This window comes from Hippopotamus amphibius, chromosome 16, assembly GCF_030028045.1.
Source record: "Hippopotamus amphibius kiboko isolate mHipAmp2 chromosome 16, mHipAmp2.hap2, whole genome shotgun sequence".
Taxonomy (NCBI): Eukaryota; Metazoa; Chordata; class Mammalia; order Artiodactyla; family Hippopotamidae; genus Hippopotamus; species Hippopotamus amphibius.
The window spans coordinates 37096666-37114975 of NC_080201.1; the positions used below are offsets into that span (position 1 = coordinate 37096666).

Below are 18310 nucleotides of genomic sequence, written 5' to 3' on the forward strand. Positions count from 1 at the left end.
TAAAATATACATCAGAGGACTTCCCCAGTGGTGCAGTGGTAAGACTCCGAGCTCCCAATGCAAGGGGCCTGGGTTTGATCCCTGGTCAGGGAACTAGATCCCACATGCATGCTGCAACTAAGAGTTCGCATACCACAACTAAGGAGCCCATGTGCCAAAACTAAGGAGCTGGTGAGCTGCAACTAAGGAGCCCGCCTGCTGCAACTAAGACCCAACCAACCAAATAAATAGTAAAATTTAAAAATACATATATATGATTTTTAAGTAATTTCTTAAAATGAGCATTCTAAAATCAGAGATTTTCACATACTACAACCCCCCTGAAATAGAACATACACATCAAGCTACAAGTTCATGAGTCACAATAAGTAGTAGAATCAACATAAGATGAACTGTTTTTTCTTTCTGTCCTCTTATTTATTTTTAAGCTCAATTAAAATTCAGTACTTATTAAAATGTTAAAAGATAAAATTTTGAAATTAAAAAAAACCCATGAAATACTAACGTTGTCTTTGGAAAAGATAATGTGAAATTACACTCTGGATTTTGCTACCGTAATAAATTTCAGGACTATCCAATGATGAGATACTGCCAAGTCTCCATTTTTCAGGACTATGAAGGTGTTGATTATCTGGGCCAGTGCTTCTCTACGTTCTGGCAACCAATATTTGGTCATTTTATATTCTATTAGTTCCTGATTATAGCTTGAGCAAACTAAATGAGGCCAAACTTGAACATAGTTGTTGTTTGTCAGTGGTTCATGATGAATGTATAAATGAATGATAACCCACAATGATTTTTAGCACTGTGTCACTTCTAATTATCTGATGAATTGTCAGATAAAAGTGAGAAATGTACTGCCCAGAAAACAAGCCATAAATTATTTTAAAAATAAGGCAGTTCTTCAATCAAAACTCTTACATATATCACTTTATTTTCTCACTGTTCATTTAAAATGTGAAGCAACAGGATACAGGGAATGTTGCTCTTGTTGGCGAACCACCCAGAGTTGTGCTGCTTTCTCTTTCAGTGAAATCTCATAAAGTAGATCATCAACAAATACCCACTACAAATGGCAGGATGGACATGTTACCAGCAATCGTACTAAAGCCTCCTTGCAGAGTCTGAGTAAGAAAGGCCAAACATGCAACTGATCTGCACGTTTTTATGTGGCCCAGCCACAGTCAGGGTCTGAGAGCAGAGTCTGTGCCTGGGCAGAGAACAGCGCCAAGCACAATGGAAGTCTACAGAGTGATATTTCCTAAGATGCAGGCTTACATCCACACATCTTGCTCTCTAGTTAACTAATCTGTTAGACAAATATTTACTGAACACCTATATATGCCAAGCACTCTGCCAGGTATTGAGGATATAGCATGAACAAAATAAAGTAGACAATAAACAAACAAACAAAAACCTAAATATGCTATGTCAGATGATAAGTGCAAAGTTGAAATGAGAAAGGCAGTGGATGAGGAATGCTGGGGCAGAGAAGGAGGAGGAGGCAGGGTTGCCATTTTATATAGGCGATTAGAGAAGACTTCTCTAATAGGGTGACATGTAAGTAGAGACTGAAGGAAGTGCTGCAGTCAACAATATGGATCTGAGGGAAGAATGAACAGCAAGTGTAAAGGTTCTGAGGCAGGAGCATGCTGGGTATGTTTTAGGAGTAGCAAGGAAGATAGTGTGGCTGAGTAGAATTGGCAGGGGAGAATGGTAGGAGATGAGGTCGGAGAAGAAGGTCCAGATCATGGACAGCACTATTGGAAGAACTCTGGTTTTCACTTAGTGTGAAAGAGGAGGTCATTGGAGTCTTATGATATAGGACATAATCTAACTGTCCTATGACCAGGTAGAGTAGGAAGAAGCTAATAACTGTGTTATGGCTAGTAGGAATTTAGGAGACTACTATAAAAATCCAGGTGACAGATGATGCAGCTTGGACCATGGTGTTAGTGCTAGAGGTGAAGGGAAGTGGTTAGATCCTGGACATAATCTGAGGGTAGAGAAAACTGGATTTGATAATGGATTGTAATGTGGGTTATGAAAAAAAAAAAGAGTCAAGAATTTTTAACTCTGAGGACTTCCCTGGTGGCACAGTGGTTAAGAATCCACCTGCCAGTGCAGGGGACTCGGGTTCGATCCCTGGTCCGGGAAAATCCCACATGCCGCGGAACAACTAAGCCCATGCGCCACAACTACTAAGCCTGTGCTCTAGAGCCCATGTGCCACAACTACTGAAGCCTGCAGGCCTAGAGCCTGTGCTCCACAGCAAGAGAAGCCACCGCACTGAGAAGCCAGCGCACCGCAAGTAAGAGTAGCCCCTGCTTGCCACAACTAGAGAAAGCCCGCATGCAGCAACGAAGACCCAATGCAGCCAATAAATAAACACATAAATTTATTTAAAAAAAAAAGAAAAGAAATTTTAACTCTGAAAGCTGATAGGCAATGCCAAAAACGGGGTTGCGGGGGTGGGGGGCGAAGGAGAAGCTGGGACGAAGTGAGAGCGTAGCACAGACATATATACACTACCAACTATAAAACAGAGAGCTAGTGGGAAGTTGCTGTATAACAAAGGGAGATCAACTCGATGATGCGTGATGCCTTACAGGGCCAGGACAGGGAGGTGGGAGGGAGTCGCGGGAGGGAGGGGATATGGGGATATATGTATAAATACAGCTGATTCACTTTGGTGTACCTCAAAAGCTGGTACAAAAGTGTAAAGCAATTATATTCCATAAAAGAGCTTAAAAAAAAAAAAAAGAAAGAAATTTTAACTCTGAAAGCTGATAGGCAATACCAAAAATATAAAAAAAGTAATTTTGATTTAATATTTTCTATTTGTATTAGCCTAACCACCTTAATTCAGCTCATAAACATTTAATCTGAACTAACAGACAAGTTCTAGATTCCATTAATAGGCTTTAGAGCTTTTGATTTAAAAAATTCAGTTGGTTGCAGAGGCTCCTGAATTAGTTTTTTTTAAAAATTGAAGTATAGTTGATGTACAACATTATATAGGTTACAGGTATACAATACAGTCATTTCACAATTTTTGAAGGTTATACTCCATGTATAGGTATTGTAAAATATTGGCTGAATTAGTTCTTTAAAAATATTGTAATTAATTTGCTAGGCATTAATACCTTAGTTCTGATAATAATTAAATAACTTAATATTGATACAATGCAATACAGTATTTAAAAAGGTATCCTGCTCAGTGATATTCAATTATATTCCACCAGGCCCTTTCTAAGTAAACATACCACCTGAGATTGTACTCCATCCCATTATTCTGCATCCCTATCTGGCTTTATTTTTGGTTCTGCTCCCCTACCAGAATAAATCTCATGAGGTCAGGGACCTCGTACATTTTTTTCACCATTATATCTCTGCTACCTAGAGAGGGCACTTGGTAAATATTTGTTGAATCAATGAACCAATATTTACCCATTTCTTACATAGAGAACACAGCAGTGAGCAGAGCACACTGGGAATGCAGAGATGAGTAAAGCCTGGCCTGATAGAGTTTTCAATCCACACAGAGACGCAGACATAAAAAACTAGCTATACCTAAAATAAGAGCTAGAGCAAATCTCAAGGAAAATGCCACAGACATTGGAAGGAGAAATTAATTCTAGTCCTGGAGACTTCACTAAAGAGGTGACATTGACCTACGTTATAAAATTAAAGTGTGACTTACAAGGAAAAAAAAGAAAAAGGCAATTCTAGAATAAAGTAACAGCATGAGCAGGAAAAAAAAGTCAATTACATTAAAGACTTTGAAAGTACTCAGGATACTTGGGGAGTGGAAAGCAGGGCTGGGAGTGAACTGCATGAACCCTGTTCTCAGGACATGGAAGCAAAATGTATGTCCTTCAAGCAGAAGGTTAGATGTTTGTTTTCTGGGGAGACTGAAGGGCCCAGTAGACAAAAATCTCCAGATATCAGCACCGGGGGATTCCCCCAGCAAAAAGGGCCCTCGCCACCAGACTACCTTTCAAGTAAATTCATCATGACAACGATCCTTGTTGCCAAACACACGGCTTCCAATAAACTTTCTATTCTTTCACTCTTAAAAAGGAAGGGATAGCTAAAGATTACCAGACATCTGATAAACGTCTCCAACATGAAAGACTGAGCCCCCCCGAAAACAGAGAAAAGAAACCTGAAAGAGATAATGTCGAAAGGAAAAATTTCCAAAGCTCTCTAGTTAATGTTCTCAGAATAATAAGACAAAATATAACATCCAGAAAAAAAGGACAAGATACTATGAATAGGAAAATTAAAAACATGATAGCCAAAACACAAAACTCAACAGAGGAGCTGCTTGATAGATATCAAAGAAATCGCCCCAGGAAGCATTACAAAAAGACACATTAATAAAAAATAAGGGGGAAAGATAAAAACTTAGAGAAAAATCAATCAATCAAGTATGCACAATACTGAATACAAGCACCAGTGAATAAGCATGTAAACGTGCTATTTACCACATTACCTACAAATTTTCCTCTTTCTTACTCAATATTAAGTATCTACTACATAAAAGACCATGGAATGATCACAACTTTTTAAAGGAAATAAGGCATTTAAGTCCATAATGGACTACAATTTGGATAGTTTATGTTAAAGGTCATAAAAGGATATTAAAAAAGAGAAGTGTCATTTCTGGTCTGAGTGATTCTAGAGAACTGGCCTTTAAAGTCTGTTAGTAAGACTTCAAACCCAGTGATGTTGAGAGAAGGGAGGCCACTCTAGGCAGAGGAAATGGAGTGTGCAGAAAGGGGCAGAACCTCACAAAGTTGAGAACACAGCAATAATCTGTATTGGCTGAAGAAGAAAGAATGTTTAGTAGGAGACAACTGTGACAGAGAGGCTGCTATGGCTGTAGGGAACCACAAAGGGCTTCTCTTATTTAGGAGCTGTGCAAATAATGCTGTAAAAACTCTGATTGGAACAAGGATTATCTCCAGGTTGGATGTCACTGTGTGGTAAGGAAAAGAGCACTGGACCAGGGAGTCAAAGAACCTGAGATTATACAGCAGGTCACTTTACCACTCTGGACCCCAGCTTCCCCAAATGCAGAGGTAATCTTTTAAAGTCTAAAATTCTGGTGGGAAACCACTGCAACTGCTCAAGCATCAGATTGGAGGGATCAGATAAACAGGTTGGTGAGAACAGGAATAGGAAGGTAGACAGAGAATAAAACCTTCAGACAAAAACCTCACACAGAATATAATTAAGAAACATAGCTGTATCTGTGGATTAATTGTGCTAGAAACAAAAACACTGACACTCAGAAGCCTACCTGGAGACGATCAACATGAACTTTGACTCCTCCAACCATGCCTTTCTTAAAAGCTGCCAGCATATCTAATATGGGATTAAATCGGCTACCTCTGAAAAATATAAACAGATAAACAAAATGTACACATTAATAAAATGAGAAATTAGTAATCTAGTACCAAGTGCCCTTTACATATGCAAAACACTCTGTCGCATGCTGAGATGGATATAAAAATACAAGGAGGCCCTGCTTCCGAAGGGTTCACGGTGTTAATGGTGATGAGAGGCGTGAACCTCACTTCTTTCATCAACCTACCTTATATTGTCTTCCCGGATGAGAACAAGGAAAAGTGGACGTCCATGCATCTTCCAGTATTGCTTAATAAACTGCAGTGCATTCTATTAAAACATAAGAATGAGGCAGGATGTAATGGCACAGTATCTGAGCTGATCAGGATACTTAACAATTAGTGGCAAAGAGCCAACAAAGCTCTTCTGTATCAGGATAATTCACAACCAAACCCTGGATAAGATAGACTACCTAGGGGTAGAAATGTTCTAATACACACAGGTTAAGCTAGAAACCATTTTAATTTTAAACTTCATTCTAAAAATAATCAGATCACACATGTTTTAAGGCTGCTTTTTTTTCTTTTTCTTTTTTTTTTTTTTGAGGCCTAATAAATAGTTCAAGAATGGTCCCAGGGAAGGAAAATCAACCCAGGGTTATCATCCAGAAGATTAATTCTCACTCCACATTACTGTAGATTTATATTACAACAGGTAGAAGATTGGGCTGAATCTATACAGAAAATCGGAAACATGGAGAGTTCTATATTTGACTCATTTTCTATCAGCACCACCCTTATCACATCAAAGACATACATAACACTTCATTATGTGTGAGGTACTATTCAGAGGGCTTTGCATATATTAACTCCTAATCCTCAGGACAGCCCTATTCAGTTATACAGATGAGAAAACAGGGACACAGAGAAGTTAACTAACTTGCCCAAGATCACACAGCTGGTAAACAGTGGAGTAAAGATTTTAACAAATGAAATCTGGCTCCAGACTTCATGCTCTGGGCCATGACCCTAAGCTTCTCTACTCTACAAATGGAAAAGGGAGTGGAGGAGATTTTAATTGAGTGGGTATTATGAGTTAGGTGAGGTTCTACTTGAAATTCTTCATAAATAAAATCATTTTGCCAACTCAACTTTTGCTCAAAAAGAGATAAACTTACTGTCGTATGAACATGGTTTACAAAACAGTTCCCTCTCTGCTTTTACAACTACAGTATATATCCTTTCATCCCATTTGTAGTAGGTAGAACAAGCCATACAACTTCATATAAAACAGAATACATCTATTATTCTAATGCTGCAAGCAGTTTAACTCCTCAAAGCTATGCAGGTATTGTTGTACTTTCATATTTGATACCGTGTTAACCCAGTATCGTAGACCCGGGAGCACATACGATAGAAGCAGTAGAAACAAAGTCTTCCCATTTCAATTAGAAGGCATTCTGAAGCTACCTTTATGTCATCTATCAGCAGTAAGACATCTTGAGACATGTAGAAATCACTTAGGTCAAAGATGATAGGGTAACAAACCACAGTCTTTCCTAGAATGCGATAAATCTGTAAGGGATAATTAAAAAAATATATAACAGACCAAAGGCAAAGGTACAGTACGACAAGTCCTAATAAAAATTAAAACTGATGTTTAATTCTGAATAAACAAACAAAATAATCTTAGTAAATGCTACTATAATCAGGTATCTTACAATGCTTAGAAATAATATAGCAGTGAGATGCTTACTTATTTTTAGAAGAATTTGTGATATCACACAAACCTAATTATTTACTTGGAGAAAATAACAATTTAGATAATTAGCCCAAGTATATGATGAAATGTGAGAATGGATGCACAGCAGGTCAAACATTCCCGTGTGCGGTATTACAGTCTGAACACTGCTCTGGAAGGAAATTTAATGAGCACCTTTGATGTACCGAGGCAGCCAATGGGCCTATCTGGCCTTCCGCAGAGTCCTAATTTTTCATTGATACCCAGATGGAAATAAGCCTGTAAGACACACACATGTAAATTAGAGCCAGACAAAACTTCATGCTTTTCCTTTTCTGTCCCCTTTTCCCCCCTTGACTACTGCCCTGCTAATTTCTGATTTTTCCAGAGAAAAAAGAGACCAGGGAAACTTTATTCAATGGATTTGTAGGAAAACAATCCAGCTAATGACATCAAGTTAGATTCTGGGGTACTGGGAGATTTGAGAGCAAAACTTTTGCAGATCCACTTACCAGCATTCTAAAATTTGACATTGTTCTTCCACTGTCACGCCATGAATTTATAACTTGCATGGCTCTATCTGATTCATACAAGCACAAAGAGAGACAAATGCTTCCGACGTGATAAAAGTTTTGGCTATTTAACATATATATACTACCAACTGTAAAATAGTCAGTGGGAAGTTGTTGTATAACAAAGGGAGTCCAACTCGAGGATGGAAGATGCCTTAGAGGACTGGGGCAGGGAGGGTGGGGGGGACTCGAGGGGGGGGCGTCAAGGAAGGGGGGGAATATGGGGATATGTGTATAAAAACAGTTGATTGAACCTGGTGTACCCCCCCAAAAAAAAAAAAAAAGTTTTGGCTATTTAAAATTCAAAAAAAGAGGGCCACGTAACTTCTACTAGATTCCCACCTTCAAGTATTTCCCATCAAAGTGGAAATGTCTTCACTGATTTTTCTGATTATATGAATTTTATGAAAAATTTAATCCATATGCTACAAGTGAATGGTCCTGTTACTCTCAAAACACCTTAAACAACAACTATTTCACTTTGGTATGTGTTAAAAGGAGTGTAATTTATTGTGTGATCCCTAAGAAACACCAAAAGTGTAAGACAGGGTTATAGATCTTTAACAGTACATAGATAAACATACACTCATATCACACACACATATATATGTACACATTTATGTAAATAGGTTCATATACTATATAATCTGATGTTCCATTTTTTTTAAACTTAATATTGTTTTTTCTACAAAGTAAAAGCAGACTTGGAATGAGCTAGGAGTTAATCAGTGCCACAGCCGAGCTCTTAATCCAATCAAGAGGTCTCCTTACCCAATTTGCCAAAAATCCCAGTTTTTTGTTATTTCTAAACTAATTCAGTAACCATCTTTGGACATGCACTATTACTTCTGCAGGATAATTTCCTAGACCAGATGGATCAAAGAGAATATACATTCTCTTTCAAACATAATGCCAGGTTGGTCACACTCTGGAAATAATGAACCAATGACATCGACATTAACAGTGTATAGGCCATTTTTGTCACTCTCTTGGGTCATAATCATATTTCATTTTAGTTTTAAATAACTGTATTCAAATATTTATGGTTGACCATTTTCCCATATATTTAATAGCTATTTGTATGTTCTACACACTTTTTCCTTTTTCCCTTCTCTACCAGGCGTTCGTCATTCTTTTTCATTTGTAAAAGGTCTTGGTATGTTAAGAGTATTACCCTTTTATTAAATATTTTACTCAATTTGCTCATCTTCAATGTTGTTATGAAATGTGAGAATGACTGCATAGTAGTTCAAACATCATTTCAGCATGTGGCATTTCAATCTAAACATTTTTCTGCTAGGAAATTTCACAAGCACCTTCGATGTGCCAGGTGGGTCATGCCACCTTCAACTATATTTAGTTAAATCTGTCAATCACTTCCTTAATGGCTTTTTGGCACTAATGTTATTCTAAGAATGGACTTCCCCTCCCAACAGTTGTAAACTGTTCTCCTATTTTTTTCTAGTGATTTTATATTTTAAATCATTAAAAAATATTTAAATCTTTAATCTGTCTGGAATTCATTTTTGTATCTGATGAGAGGTAGAACTCTAACCTAACAGAAAATCAAACCAACTGTCTCTACACAATCTACTGGTTATGATTTGAACTGATTTCAAATATCAGCCTCAATGTATACAAAATTAATGTCATCACCAGAGCTCTCTGTTCATTCTGCCATGGTGCACACATGTATGTCAGAGTTAGCTCTGCCTCTTTCTTCTTCTGCATTGAATGTTCCTAGAGAATAGCACCCCCTGAGTTGGCACTGTGCCTTAGCATACAGCTTGTGCTCAGGAAATAGCTGATGGATGAATGAGGGAGCAAGTGAATATCCTCCTGAGCCACATGTGCTGTGCATATTAATTCTGGAACAGCAGTGGTTTTAGACAAAGTCAACTGGCCAGAAAAAGTATGCTATATGCATTATACTGTACAGGTACACTGAAAGTACAGTGCACAGCACTAGATGGAGATCACTTTCCCTTAAATATTTTCAACTTTTCAGAAATAAATTTATGTCTAAACTACTTTACATTTCTTCTTGTAGGCAAATGATTATATTAATCAACCATGCATAAGTTAAAATATACTGATCTAGGTAGGCTTGAAGGAAATCATTAAATACTACTCTATTACAGTAAAAGCATTTTCCTAACTTTCTGAACCATGGTAGAGAAGGTCTATGACAATTAAGCAATCAGATGCAGAATGCTCCTTGCATTCTAGGGTGTAGATAATACCATCCCTACGTTGTACACATTCACACCATTTAATGCACTGAAACATACAGTAGGGACCAAGCCACCCAGAAATACAGAAATACTTCATTCTAGATCTGCACTGTATTCAGATCTCTCATGAGGCAAATCAAACCACAGTTACCATATCATGAAACATTAACCACACACAGTGAAAGCCCTGCCCTCAGCTGTCTGCCCTCATACCCTCTTCAGTGGGCTGAAGGAGGGTGCAGCTTCTCAGAGGAGAATGAGCAGCCATTGGCATAAGAATATATGTATTAATTAAGATGTGAGGGAACATTTTTACTTTTAAAAGGCAGACTATAAGAAGCAATGTAGCAGGCAGTATATGTTAGAGGATGAATCCCAAAATGCAGCTAGCTTGAAACAGAGGCTGCAGCCACAGAGAATCTTCCATTCTGACATGTGTACAGGGAAGCTAGGCTCCTGGTCACAAATCTGTCTTATTAGCCATGCCACACACCCAAACTGTAAATCATGTGTTAATACCATCTTTATAACAACAAAGTATAAAATAAGGTATGACCTGTTATAAGTTTTCACTTTGTAACAAAATGTTTCCTACCACCTTTGTGATTCCTCAGTACCATGTACGAACATCTGTCATAGCACTGATCAAAGTGGATTGTCATTGACTATTTTTCCTGTCATCCCACCAGACCCAGAGGTCTCTGACTGAGAACAGCTTTAAGCTTTTATTTTGTTGTAACATTAAGGTTTTAATCAAAAACATTTTAATCAACTTAAATGACTTAATCTTGATCATTTGAAAGAGACTATTCCAAACACTTCCACCAAATACTGTGAACTTTGTTCCTGTACTGCTTTTAACAATTATCAAATAAAAACAGTGGTTTAAAAATAATTAGTGGAGATCAACAATTTCCCATCCCTAATGAGGAGTAATATTCCTAAACTCAGGCATTGCAGGATCCGTCTGCAGAGCAATGCATATAAAAGGCCTCAAAAGTCATCTTTTAATCCAATCCGATAGGTATATAACTATATCAAAGATAAATTCAGATGTCACTTTATAATTATTTTGAGACCCAGCAAACCAAAGAGGGTAGGAATTACTTCAGACTCCAAACAGTAAGGCAAGAGAACAAGGGAAGTAGTTATTACCAATAATATTTAGGTGAGAAGATTTCTTTAAAAGTTAATAAAAGAGAAAATAAATGTAAAGGTTAATTTTATATACCACTACTAAAATTAAGCTTAATTTGTTATTTAAGTGATCAGTCCAGGTTAGTAATAGACTTTAGCAAGGAGCAGAAATCAACAAGACCAAGGCACACAAACACAAAGCAGTTATTCTTTAGTAACAATGTCTGACAAAGTGGGTCTCTCAACTTAGAAAGATTTTTGGATCAACGACTCTATCTTAGAACTGTATTTTAATGTGCTTCTTGACTATAAACTAAGTCTAATCATCATGCTCTAGTACCTCCACAAAGGAGACAATAAAGAAGCAGAATCACTTACTTTCACAAGCTCATGCTGGGCCCAGATTTGAATGGGTTCTACCTGTTGAGGAGTTTGAGTCTGAATACCATATGTGTTGAGGAACACTTGAAGGCTAAAAAGTGTAGGGAGAAAAAGAAACATTTTCAATAATGCATTTATATGGACAATGGTGAAGGAGGAGGATAAAAGGGGAGCGACTATGCTAGCTTGGAGTACATTATTCATCTGTTAATGTCAGCAGTATGTCATCTGCACTGGAATCCAGAGGCCCTCTCGGGTTCTTCACAAAGCATCAGCTATGAGCTTTGGGGGATGGCAGAGAGGTAAGCACTAACTTGGGAGTCCCCATAATGTTTGCACTGATTTCTCAAAACTACACACCAACTAAAACGAAATTATTTTTAAACATGAAAAGAATGTTATTCTGGCACTTAAAGTGACATTAGTGACATCCTTGAAACCCTGTCAAGGGGTCTATGAAATTAATTTTCTACCACCACACTATAAGCCTAAAGCAATCAATCCCCTTCCCTCCCCCTCAGAAGAACACACCACCCAGCTGGATTTCATACCGTTGGCTTTCCGCTATGAGCGCTACATAAACGACCAAATCATTTTCCAGTGGGCCCTGTAATACAGAATAAGGGAGGGGGGAAACATTTAAGATCTGGTCATCATCAGCTATAATGAGAATCAAGGACAATATTAACCATCTCTAAGCAGTTCATTAAAATGATGGACACCAGCTGGCTCTAAGCAGTCACCTCTCTTTCCTTGTTCTCCACTGCCTACTGATCAATTTGATGGTGTAGACAGAGTAATGGAACACCCAGGAATCGCAAGCCATAAATCTCAGCACTACTGGAGGGGCTAGCCTGTCAGGGCTATTTTGAATGATGCATAAGAGCAGTGTGGGGACCGAGAGTCATTTTCCATCATTTAACTACGAAGGGTAGAGGAGGAACTAAAAATAAAAACCCAACTTATGTATTCTCTAAAAAAATTACTGAGTTAAAATTGTTCATTTGACATCTTCACCACATAAAGCTATTCCCTTTCTTGTTATCCAGTTTTCCTGTGGCACCTTATACATCAAAATAGCTTTATTATAATATATAGCTTCTATGGTAGAGAATGAACTACCCAGTTGACTATATAATTAACACTGTTCGTTAAATGCAAGCTGCTGGGCTTAATAGTTCTAATCAAAAATAGTGTTGGATATTTGCTACTTTTTTTGGTGTGGAAAAGATTCACTATAGCATATATTACGCATTGTTAAAACGAATCCAATTTTGAGCTTGTATATAGCTAACACACAATATTATGAGGCACCAATAAATTACAGTATTGGGAAGCTCTGAAAATACTGATCAAATATAATTTCTTTATAGTAATGAATTCAACATTCCCAATAGTATGCTGTAAAATATTTGCTTTACTATCAGTCAGTTCCTCTCAATGGTATTCAATATGCCACTATAATTTATGTATGATAGAAGGTAAGAAACACCAGAATACATATATCAGCAGTAAATAACATACAAAGGATGGTTCCCAGAATCATCGTGAAAATGCCATTTCTGGCAGTTTTCAATGTGATTTAAATGAATATATAAGAGAAAATATGATGGAACAACTGTACAAAAATAAATACACATTAAAAATGCTATAAATCCTATTTTTATTTGATAAAGACTTTAAAAGTTAATGCTCTTCAAAAGAATAAGAAAAAGTAATTATTCGGAGTCACATCAAGATTTCTAACAAATGAAAACACTAAGCTTTATTTTTCTTGGATGAAATCTCCTATTCATCAAAAGGAGAAGTAACCCTAGAGTGGGCCATTATCTATAATCTTCAGAACAATGAGAGTTTTTAAATAAAAAGCAAGTGAATACATATATTAATTAGAATGCAGATGTTATTCCAATAACAATAAATAAGGCAGCTTACAGATCCTAATTGGTAAATTGGCATCTTCTTTTTGAGTCATAGGCCTATTTAAGACAATGTTGTTTCTATTTGTATGACAGAGCACTCAGATCTCAAAGGCCCACTACACACATTGAATCATAGAGAGCACCTGATTAGGGGACTATTTGATGGCTGAAGAACTCTTTCATTGTGAAAACTCAGCATTTCAGAAAGTTTCAATTCACAAACCATCTACCATAATGAGCTCAGGCCTTTAATCCCAGCCAAAACGGGACCCTTCACTCCATTTCCACCCACAGAAAGAATCTGCATCACCAGTCCCACCCCAACAATTCTCTTCCTTTCACTGACAAAGTTGAAACTATCTTTTGTCTATTTTCATAATTTTCTTCAAATAACCAAAATTGTTGTCTAAACCAATGAAGTCTCTCTGAAAACTTGCTAACAGTAATTAATACCTTCTATTTCTGAATGGTATTTTCCTTAATAATATTATAATATCTGCTTTTAGGTTCACAAAGTACACATGAGCGCGTGTGTGCACACACACACACATTCATATACATATACATGCTCAAGCCCAGTGTGGTCCTAGTGCTCTCCCTTTTATAAGCTTTTATGCACTCATTCATTTGACCAATAGTTAAGACATACTAACATACAAGGCTCCATGCTAGACCCTGATGCTACAAGATGAATACAACCCAGCATCCATCCTTGAGTTTAAAGTCTATTGGAATAGACAGATAAGCTTTCAAATGTGTTTATTATCACAGAAAAGTATCCCACTGATATCTTTCTTTGCCAGTACAGATCTACCTCTTTCAAAAAAATTGGCTAAAAGACATTACATTATATGGATGTACCATAATTTATTCAAGGAATGATTATTTTAGTAACATTTAGGTGGTTTCCAATATTTCAGAGAATCCTGAGGATTTAGGGAGAACAGTGTCAAGTACAGTATTTGAAACACAGTAATAACAAAGGGCACTAATACTTTCTGTACCTGTACTTATAGCTTTCACAAGTACCCTAGGGCAGCTGCTTTCTCTTCCTTGTTGAGATTTGCTATAACATCTATGTTGCCCTAGATTCCACTGGCTTCCACCATTCTAACACAATAGGACCATCCACTATCCCATTTTTATAATTACTTCTTCTCTGAATAATTCCAAACATCTTTTAAAAGAAATCCTCAGGTGGAATATACTCCTGGGGTGGCTGGTCCACGGTGCTCTCTCCTGGTTAAAGGAGGCCTTTACCAACACCATGGGTGGAACTCAACGATGCCAGCTTAGGCTATTTTTTTCCAGATCTTAACTCCAAGAACCTATCCAGGCCGTAACACAGGTCTTGGGTGGGAAAGGGCGTGAACTCTCTCACCTTACTGGCAGAACTGCCCCCATGGACGGAGTCACCTGGTAACTGGATGGATTAAGAATTAAGGACAGAAGATGGAGGAGTAGGAGGACGTGCACTCACTCCCTCTTGCAAGAGCACCGAAATTACAACTAACTGCTGAACAACCATCGACAGAAAGACACTGGAACTCACCAAAAAAAACCACCCCACATCCAGAGACAAAGGAGAAGCTGCAATGAGACAGTAGGAGGGGTGCAATTGCATTAAAATCAAATCCCCTATGTGCTGGGTGGGTGACTCACAAGCTGGAGAACAGTTATACTGCAGAAGTCCTGGCGTGAGCCCTTCCAGAGTCCACCATTAGCTCCACCAAAGAGCCTGTAAACTCCAGTGCTGGGTCACCTCAGGCCAAACGACCACCAGGGTGGGAACACAGCCCCACCCATTGGCAGACAAGCAGATTAAAGTGTCACTGAGCTCCATCCACCAAATTGGATTAAAGTTTTACTGAGCTCCACCCACCCAGCCCAACCCACCATCAGTCCCTCCCATCAGGAAGCACCCATGAGCCTCCTAGACAGCTTCCTCCACAAGAGGGCAGACAGCAGAATCAAGCAGTATCAGCACTATTTCATCCTGTGGAACTGGAAATCACAGCCACAGAAAGACACAGAAAATGAAAAGGCAAAAGACTTTGTACCAGATGAAGGGACAAGATAAAACCCCAGAAAAACAACTAAATGAAGAGGAGATAGGCACTCTTTCGGAAAAAGAATCCAGAATAATGATGGTGAAGATGATCCAGGACTTTGAAAAAAGATTGGATGCAAAGATCGAAAAGTTGCAAGAAAAGTTTACCAAAGACCTAGAAGAATTAAAGAAATCCTCAGGTGACTTATCACCTTACCAATTTTCTCTCCCTTTATTTCTCAGACATAGACTATCACTATTTACTTACCTAGCTCTGTACTCTGCCAACTAACCTGCTTTTCCTTTGAGATGGAAGTCCTTATCCTTTAAGTCCTTGTTCTTCAGTTCATCCCACTTCTTTCTCTTTCTCTCTCACTAAACTCATTCAACTCTGGTATCTTTCATTACCACTTCTAAGCAGATGATTTCATATTTATATTCCTAGTCTTGAACTTTCTCTTGAGTTCTAGTTCCCACATTTTTAACTTCTTTCTGGACATTTTCTTTTGGCTATTTCCAAAGTTAATAGGTCTAAAACTCAACTCCTTATCAACCTTACCTCCATTCCAAAGAGGCTCACTCTAGCTCAGAAACTTTGAACCATCTTTAACTCCTCTCTTTTATCCTCTATATCCAATTTGTCACCAAAATCTTGTCAGTTCTTCCTTCATAAAATACCTTGCTGGAATCTCCTTCTCTTTTCATTTCTATAGCAACACTCAGGATTGAAAAGTAACAATAACAGTAGCAACATTGTAGATTCTGTGTGGGAGGAGGCACTGATCTAAGTGCTTTAACAAACCATTATCCCCATTTTACAAGTAACAGAAATGAGGCACAGAGAAGTTTAAGTAACTAATCCAAGGTCATATAGCTAGTAAACAGCAGAGCTAGAATTCAGATCCAGGCAGTCTGACTGCAGAGTCTGTGTTCATAATCATTCACTTATTCTGCCTCTCAAAGAGTGGAAAGAGGGTAACTTTTAGAAGTGAAAGACCCACAAAACAAGTTCCATCTTGTCACTTCCTCTCCCATGAGCCTGGTTATTTAATTGGAGCCTTAAACTTACCATGGACAAAACTGAACTACTGACTTCCATCTTTAAATTCATTCACCCTTAAAGTATGTCTTATCTTTTTTTAATTTTATTTTTTAATTGAAGTATAGTTGATTTACAATATTGTGTTAGTTTCAGGTGTACCACAAAGTAATTCAGTTATAGACATATATGTATATTTTTTTCAGATTATTTTCCATTATAGGTGTTTACAATATATTGAATATAGTTTCCTGTGCTATACAGTAAATCCTTTTTGCTTATCTATTTTATGTATAGTAGTTTGTATCTGTTAATCCCATACTTCGAGTTTATCCCTCCACTCACTCCTTCCCCTTTAGTTTGTTTTCTATGTGTGTGAGTCTGTTTCTATTTCGTATATAGATTCATTTGTATTATATTTTAGATCACACATATAAGTGATATACAATATTTGGCTTTCTCCGTCTGACTTACTTAACTTAGTATGATATTCTCTAGGTCCATCCATGCTACTGCAAATGGTATTATTTCATTCTTTTTTTTATGGCTGAGTAATATTCCATTGCATATATGTACTACATCTTCTTTATTCATTCATCTGTTGATGGACATTTAGGTTGCATCCATGTCTTGGCTACTGAAAATAGTGCTGCAATGAATATTGGGGCGCATGCGTCTTTTCGAATTCGAGTTTTTGTCTTTTTCAAATATATGCCAAGGAGTGGGATTGTTGGATCATACAGTAACTCTGTTTTTAGTGTTTTAAGGTCCTCCATAGTGGCTGAACTAATTTACATTCCCACCAAGAGTGTAGGAGGGTTCCTTTTTTCTCCACACCCTCTCCAGCATTTATTACTTGTAGACTTTTTGATGATGGCCATTCTGACTGGTATGAGGTGATAACTCACTATAGTTTTGATTTGAATTTCTCTGGTAATTAGTGATGCTGAGCATCTTTTCATGTGCCTGTTGGCCATCTGTATATCTTCTTTGGAGAAATGTCTATTCAGGTCTTCTGCCCATTTTTTGATTTTTTTTTTTAATTATTAAGTTGTATGAGTTGTTTGTATATTTTGGAAATTAACCCCTTGTTGGTCACATTGTTTGCAAATATTTTCTCCCATTCCATAGGTTGTCTTTTTGTTTTGTTGGTGCTTTGCTTTGCTCTGCAAAAGCTTTCAAGTTTGATTAGGTCCCATTTGTTTATTTTTGCTTTTATTTCTTTTGTCTTGGCAGGCTGATTTAAGAAAATATTGCTGTGATTTATGTCAGGGAATGTTTTACCTATGTTCTCTTCTGGGAGTTTTATGGTGTCATGTTTTACATTTAGGTCTTTAAAATATTTTGAGTTTATTTTTTGATTTTGGTGTGAGGGAGTGTTCTAATTTCATTGATTTACATGAGGCTGTCCAGCTTTCCCAACACCACTATTTCTTAACTATTTAAGACCCCATACTATGCACTCATCTGATCTGGCCAAAAATGTGTTGTTATTCTTGATTACTCTTTTTCCTTCAAACCTCATAGCCAGTAACAGCTAAAACAAACAAAAAAGATAACACTTATTGAGCACTGTGTAACCATATTATTTACTCACAAAACACCCCTAATTAGGTTAGTTACTACAATTATTCTCATTTACTAATGAGAAAACTGAGGCACAGAGTGATTAAAAAACTTACCTAAACATCATATAACTAGTAAGTGGCAAAGTAGGGATCCAAATCTGGGCAATCTCATCTATCTCTTAAACATTACAGTATACCGTCTGCCTCCCTAATATGCTAACTCGCCAATAAGTCCTATTGGTTCTACCTCCAAAGCACGTCTCAAATACACCACTTTTCTCCATTTCCAATGCTACTACCACTCCACTCAAA

At 37.5% G+C, this 18310-nt stretch overlaps 1 protein-coding gene across 6 annotated transcripts in view; it reads right to left on the minus strand.

Moving 5' to 3' along the window:
- PHKB (phosphorylase kinase regulatory subunit beta) overlaps window positions 1-18310 on the minus strand; it is a 225674-nt gene that overhangs the window by 36236 nt on the left and 171128 nt on the right. For all 6 annotated transcript variants that reach the window (XM_057713036.1, XM_057713037.1, XM_057713038.1 and 3 more), the window contains 6 exons: window positions 11971-12026; window positions 11417-11510; window positions 7291-7374; window positions 6825-6929; window positions 5603-5685; window positions 5309-5399 (listed from right to left, as the gene is read on the minus strand). In XM_057713036.1, the coding sequence (XP_057569019.1) occupies window positions 5309-5399; window positions 5603-5685; window positions 6825-6929; window positions 7291-7374; window positions 11417-11510; window positions 11971-12026 (513 nt within the window). The remainder of the gene's footprint in view (window positions 1-5308; window positions 5400-5602; window positions 5686-6824; window positions 6930-7290; window positions 7375-11416; window positions 11511-11970; window positions 12027-18310) is intronic.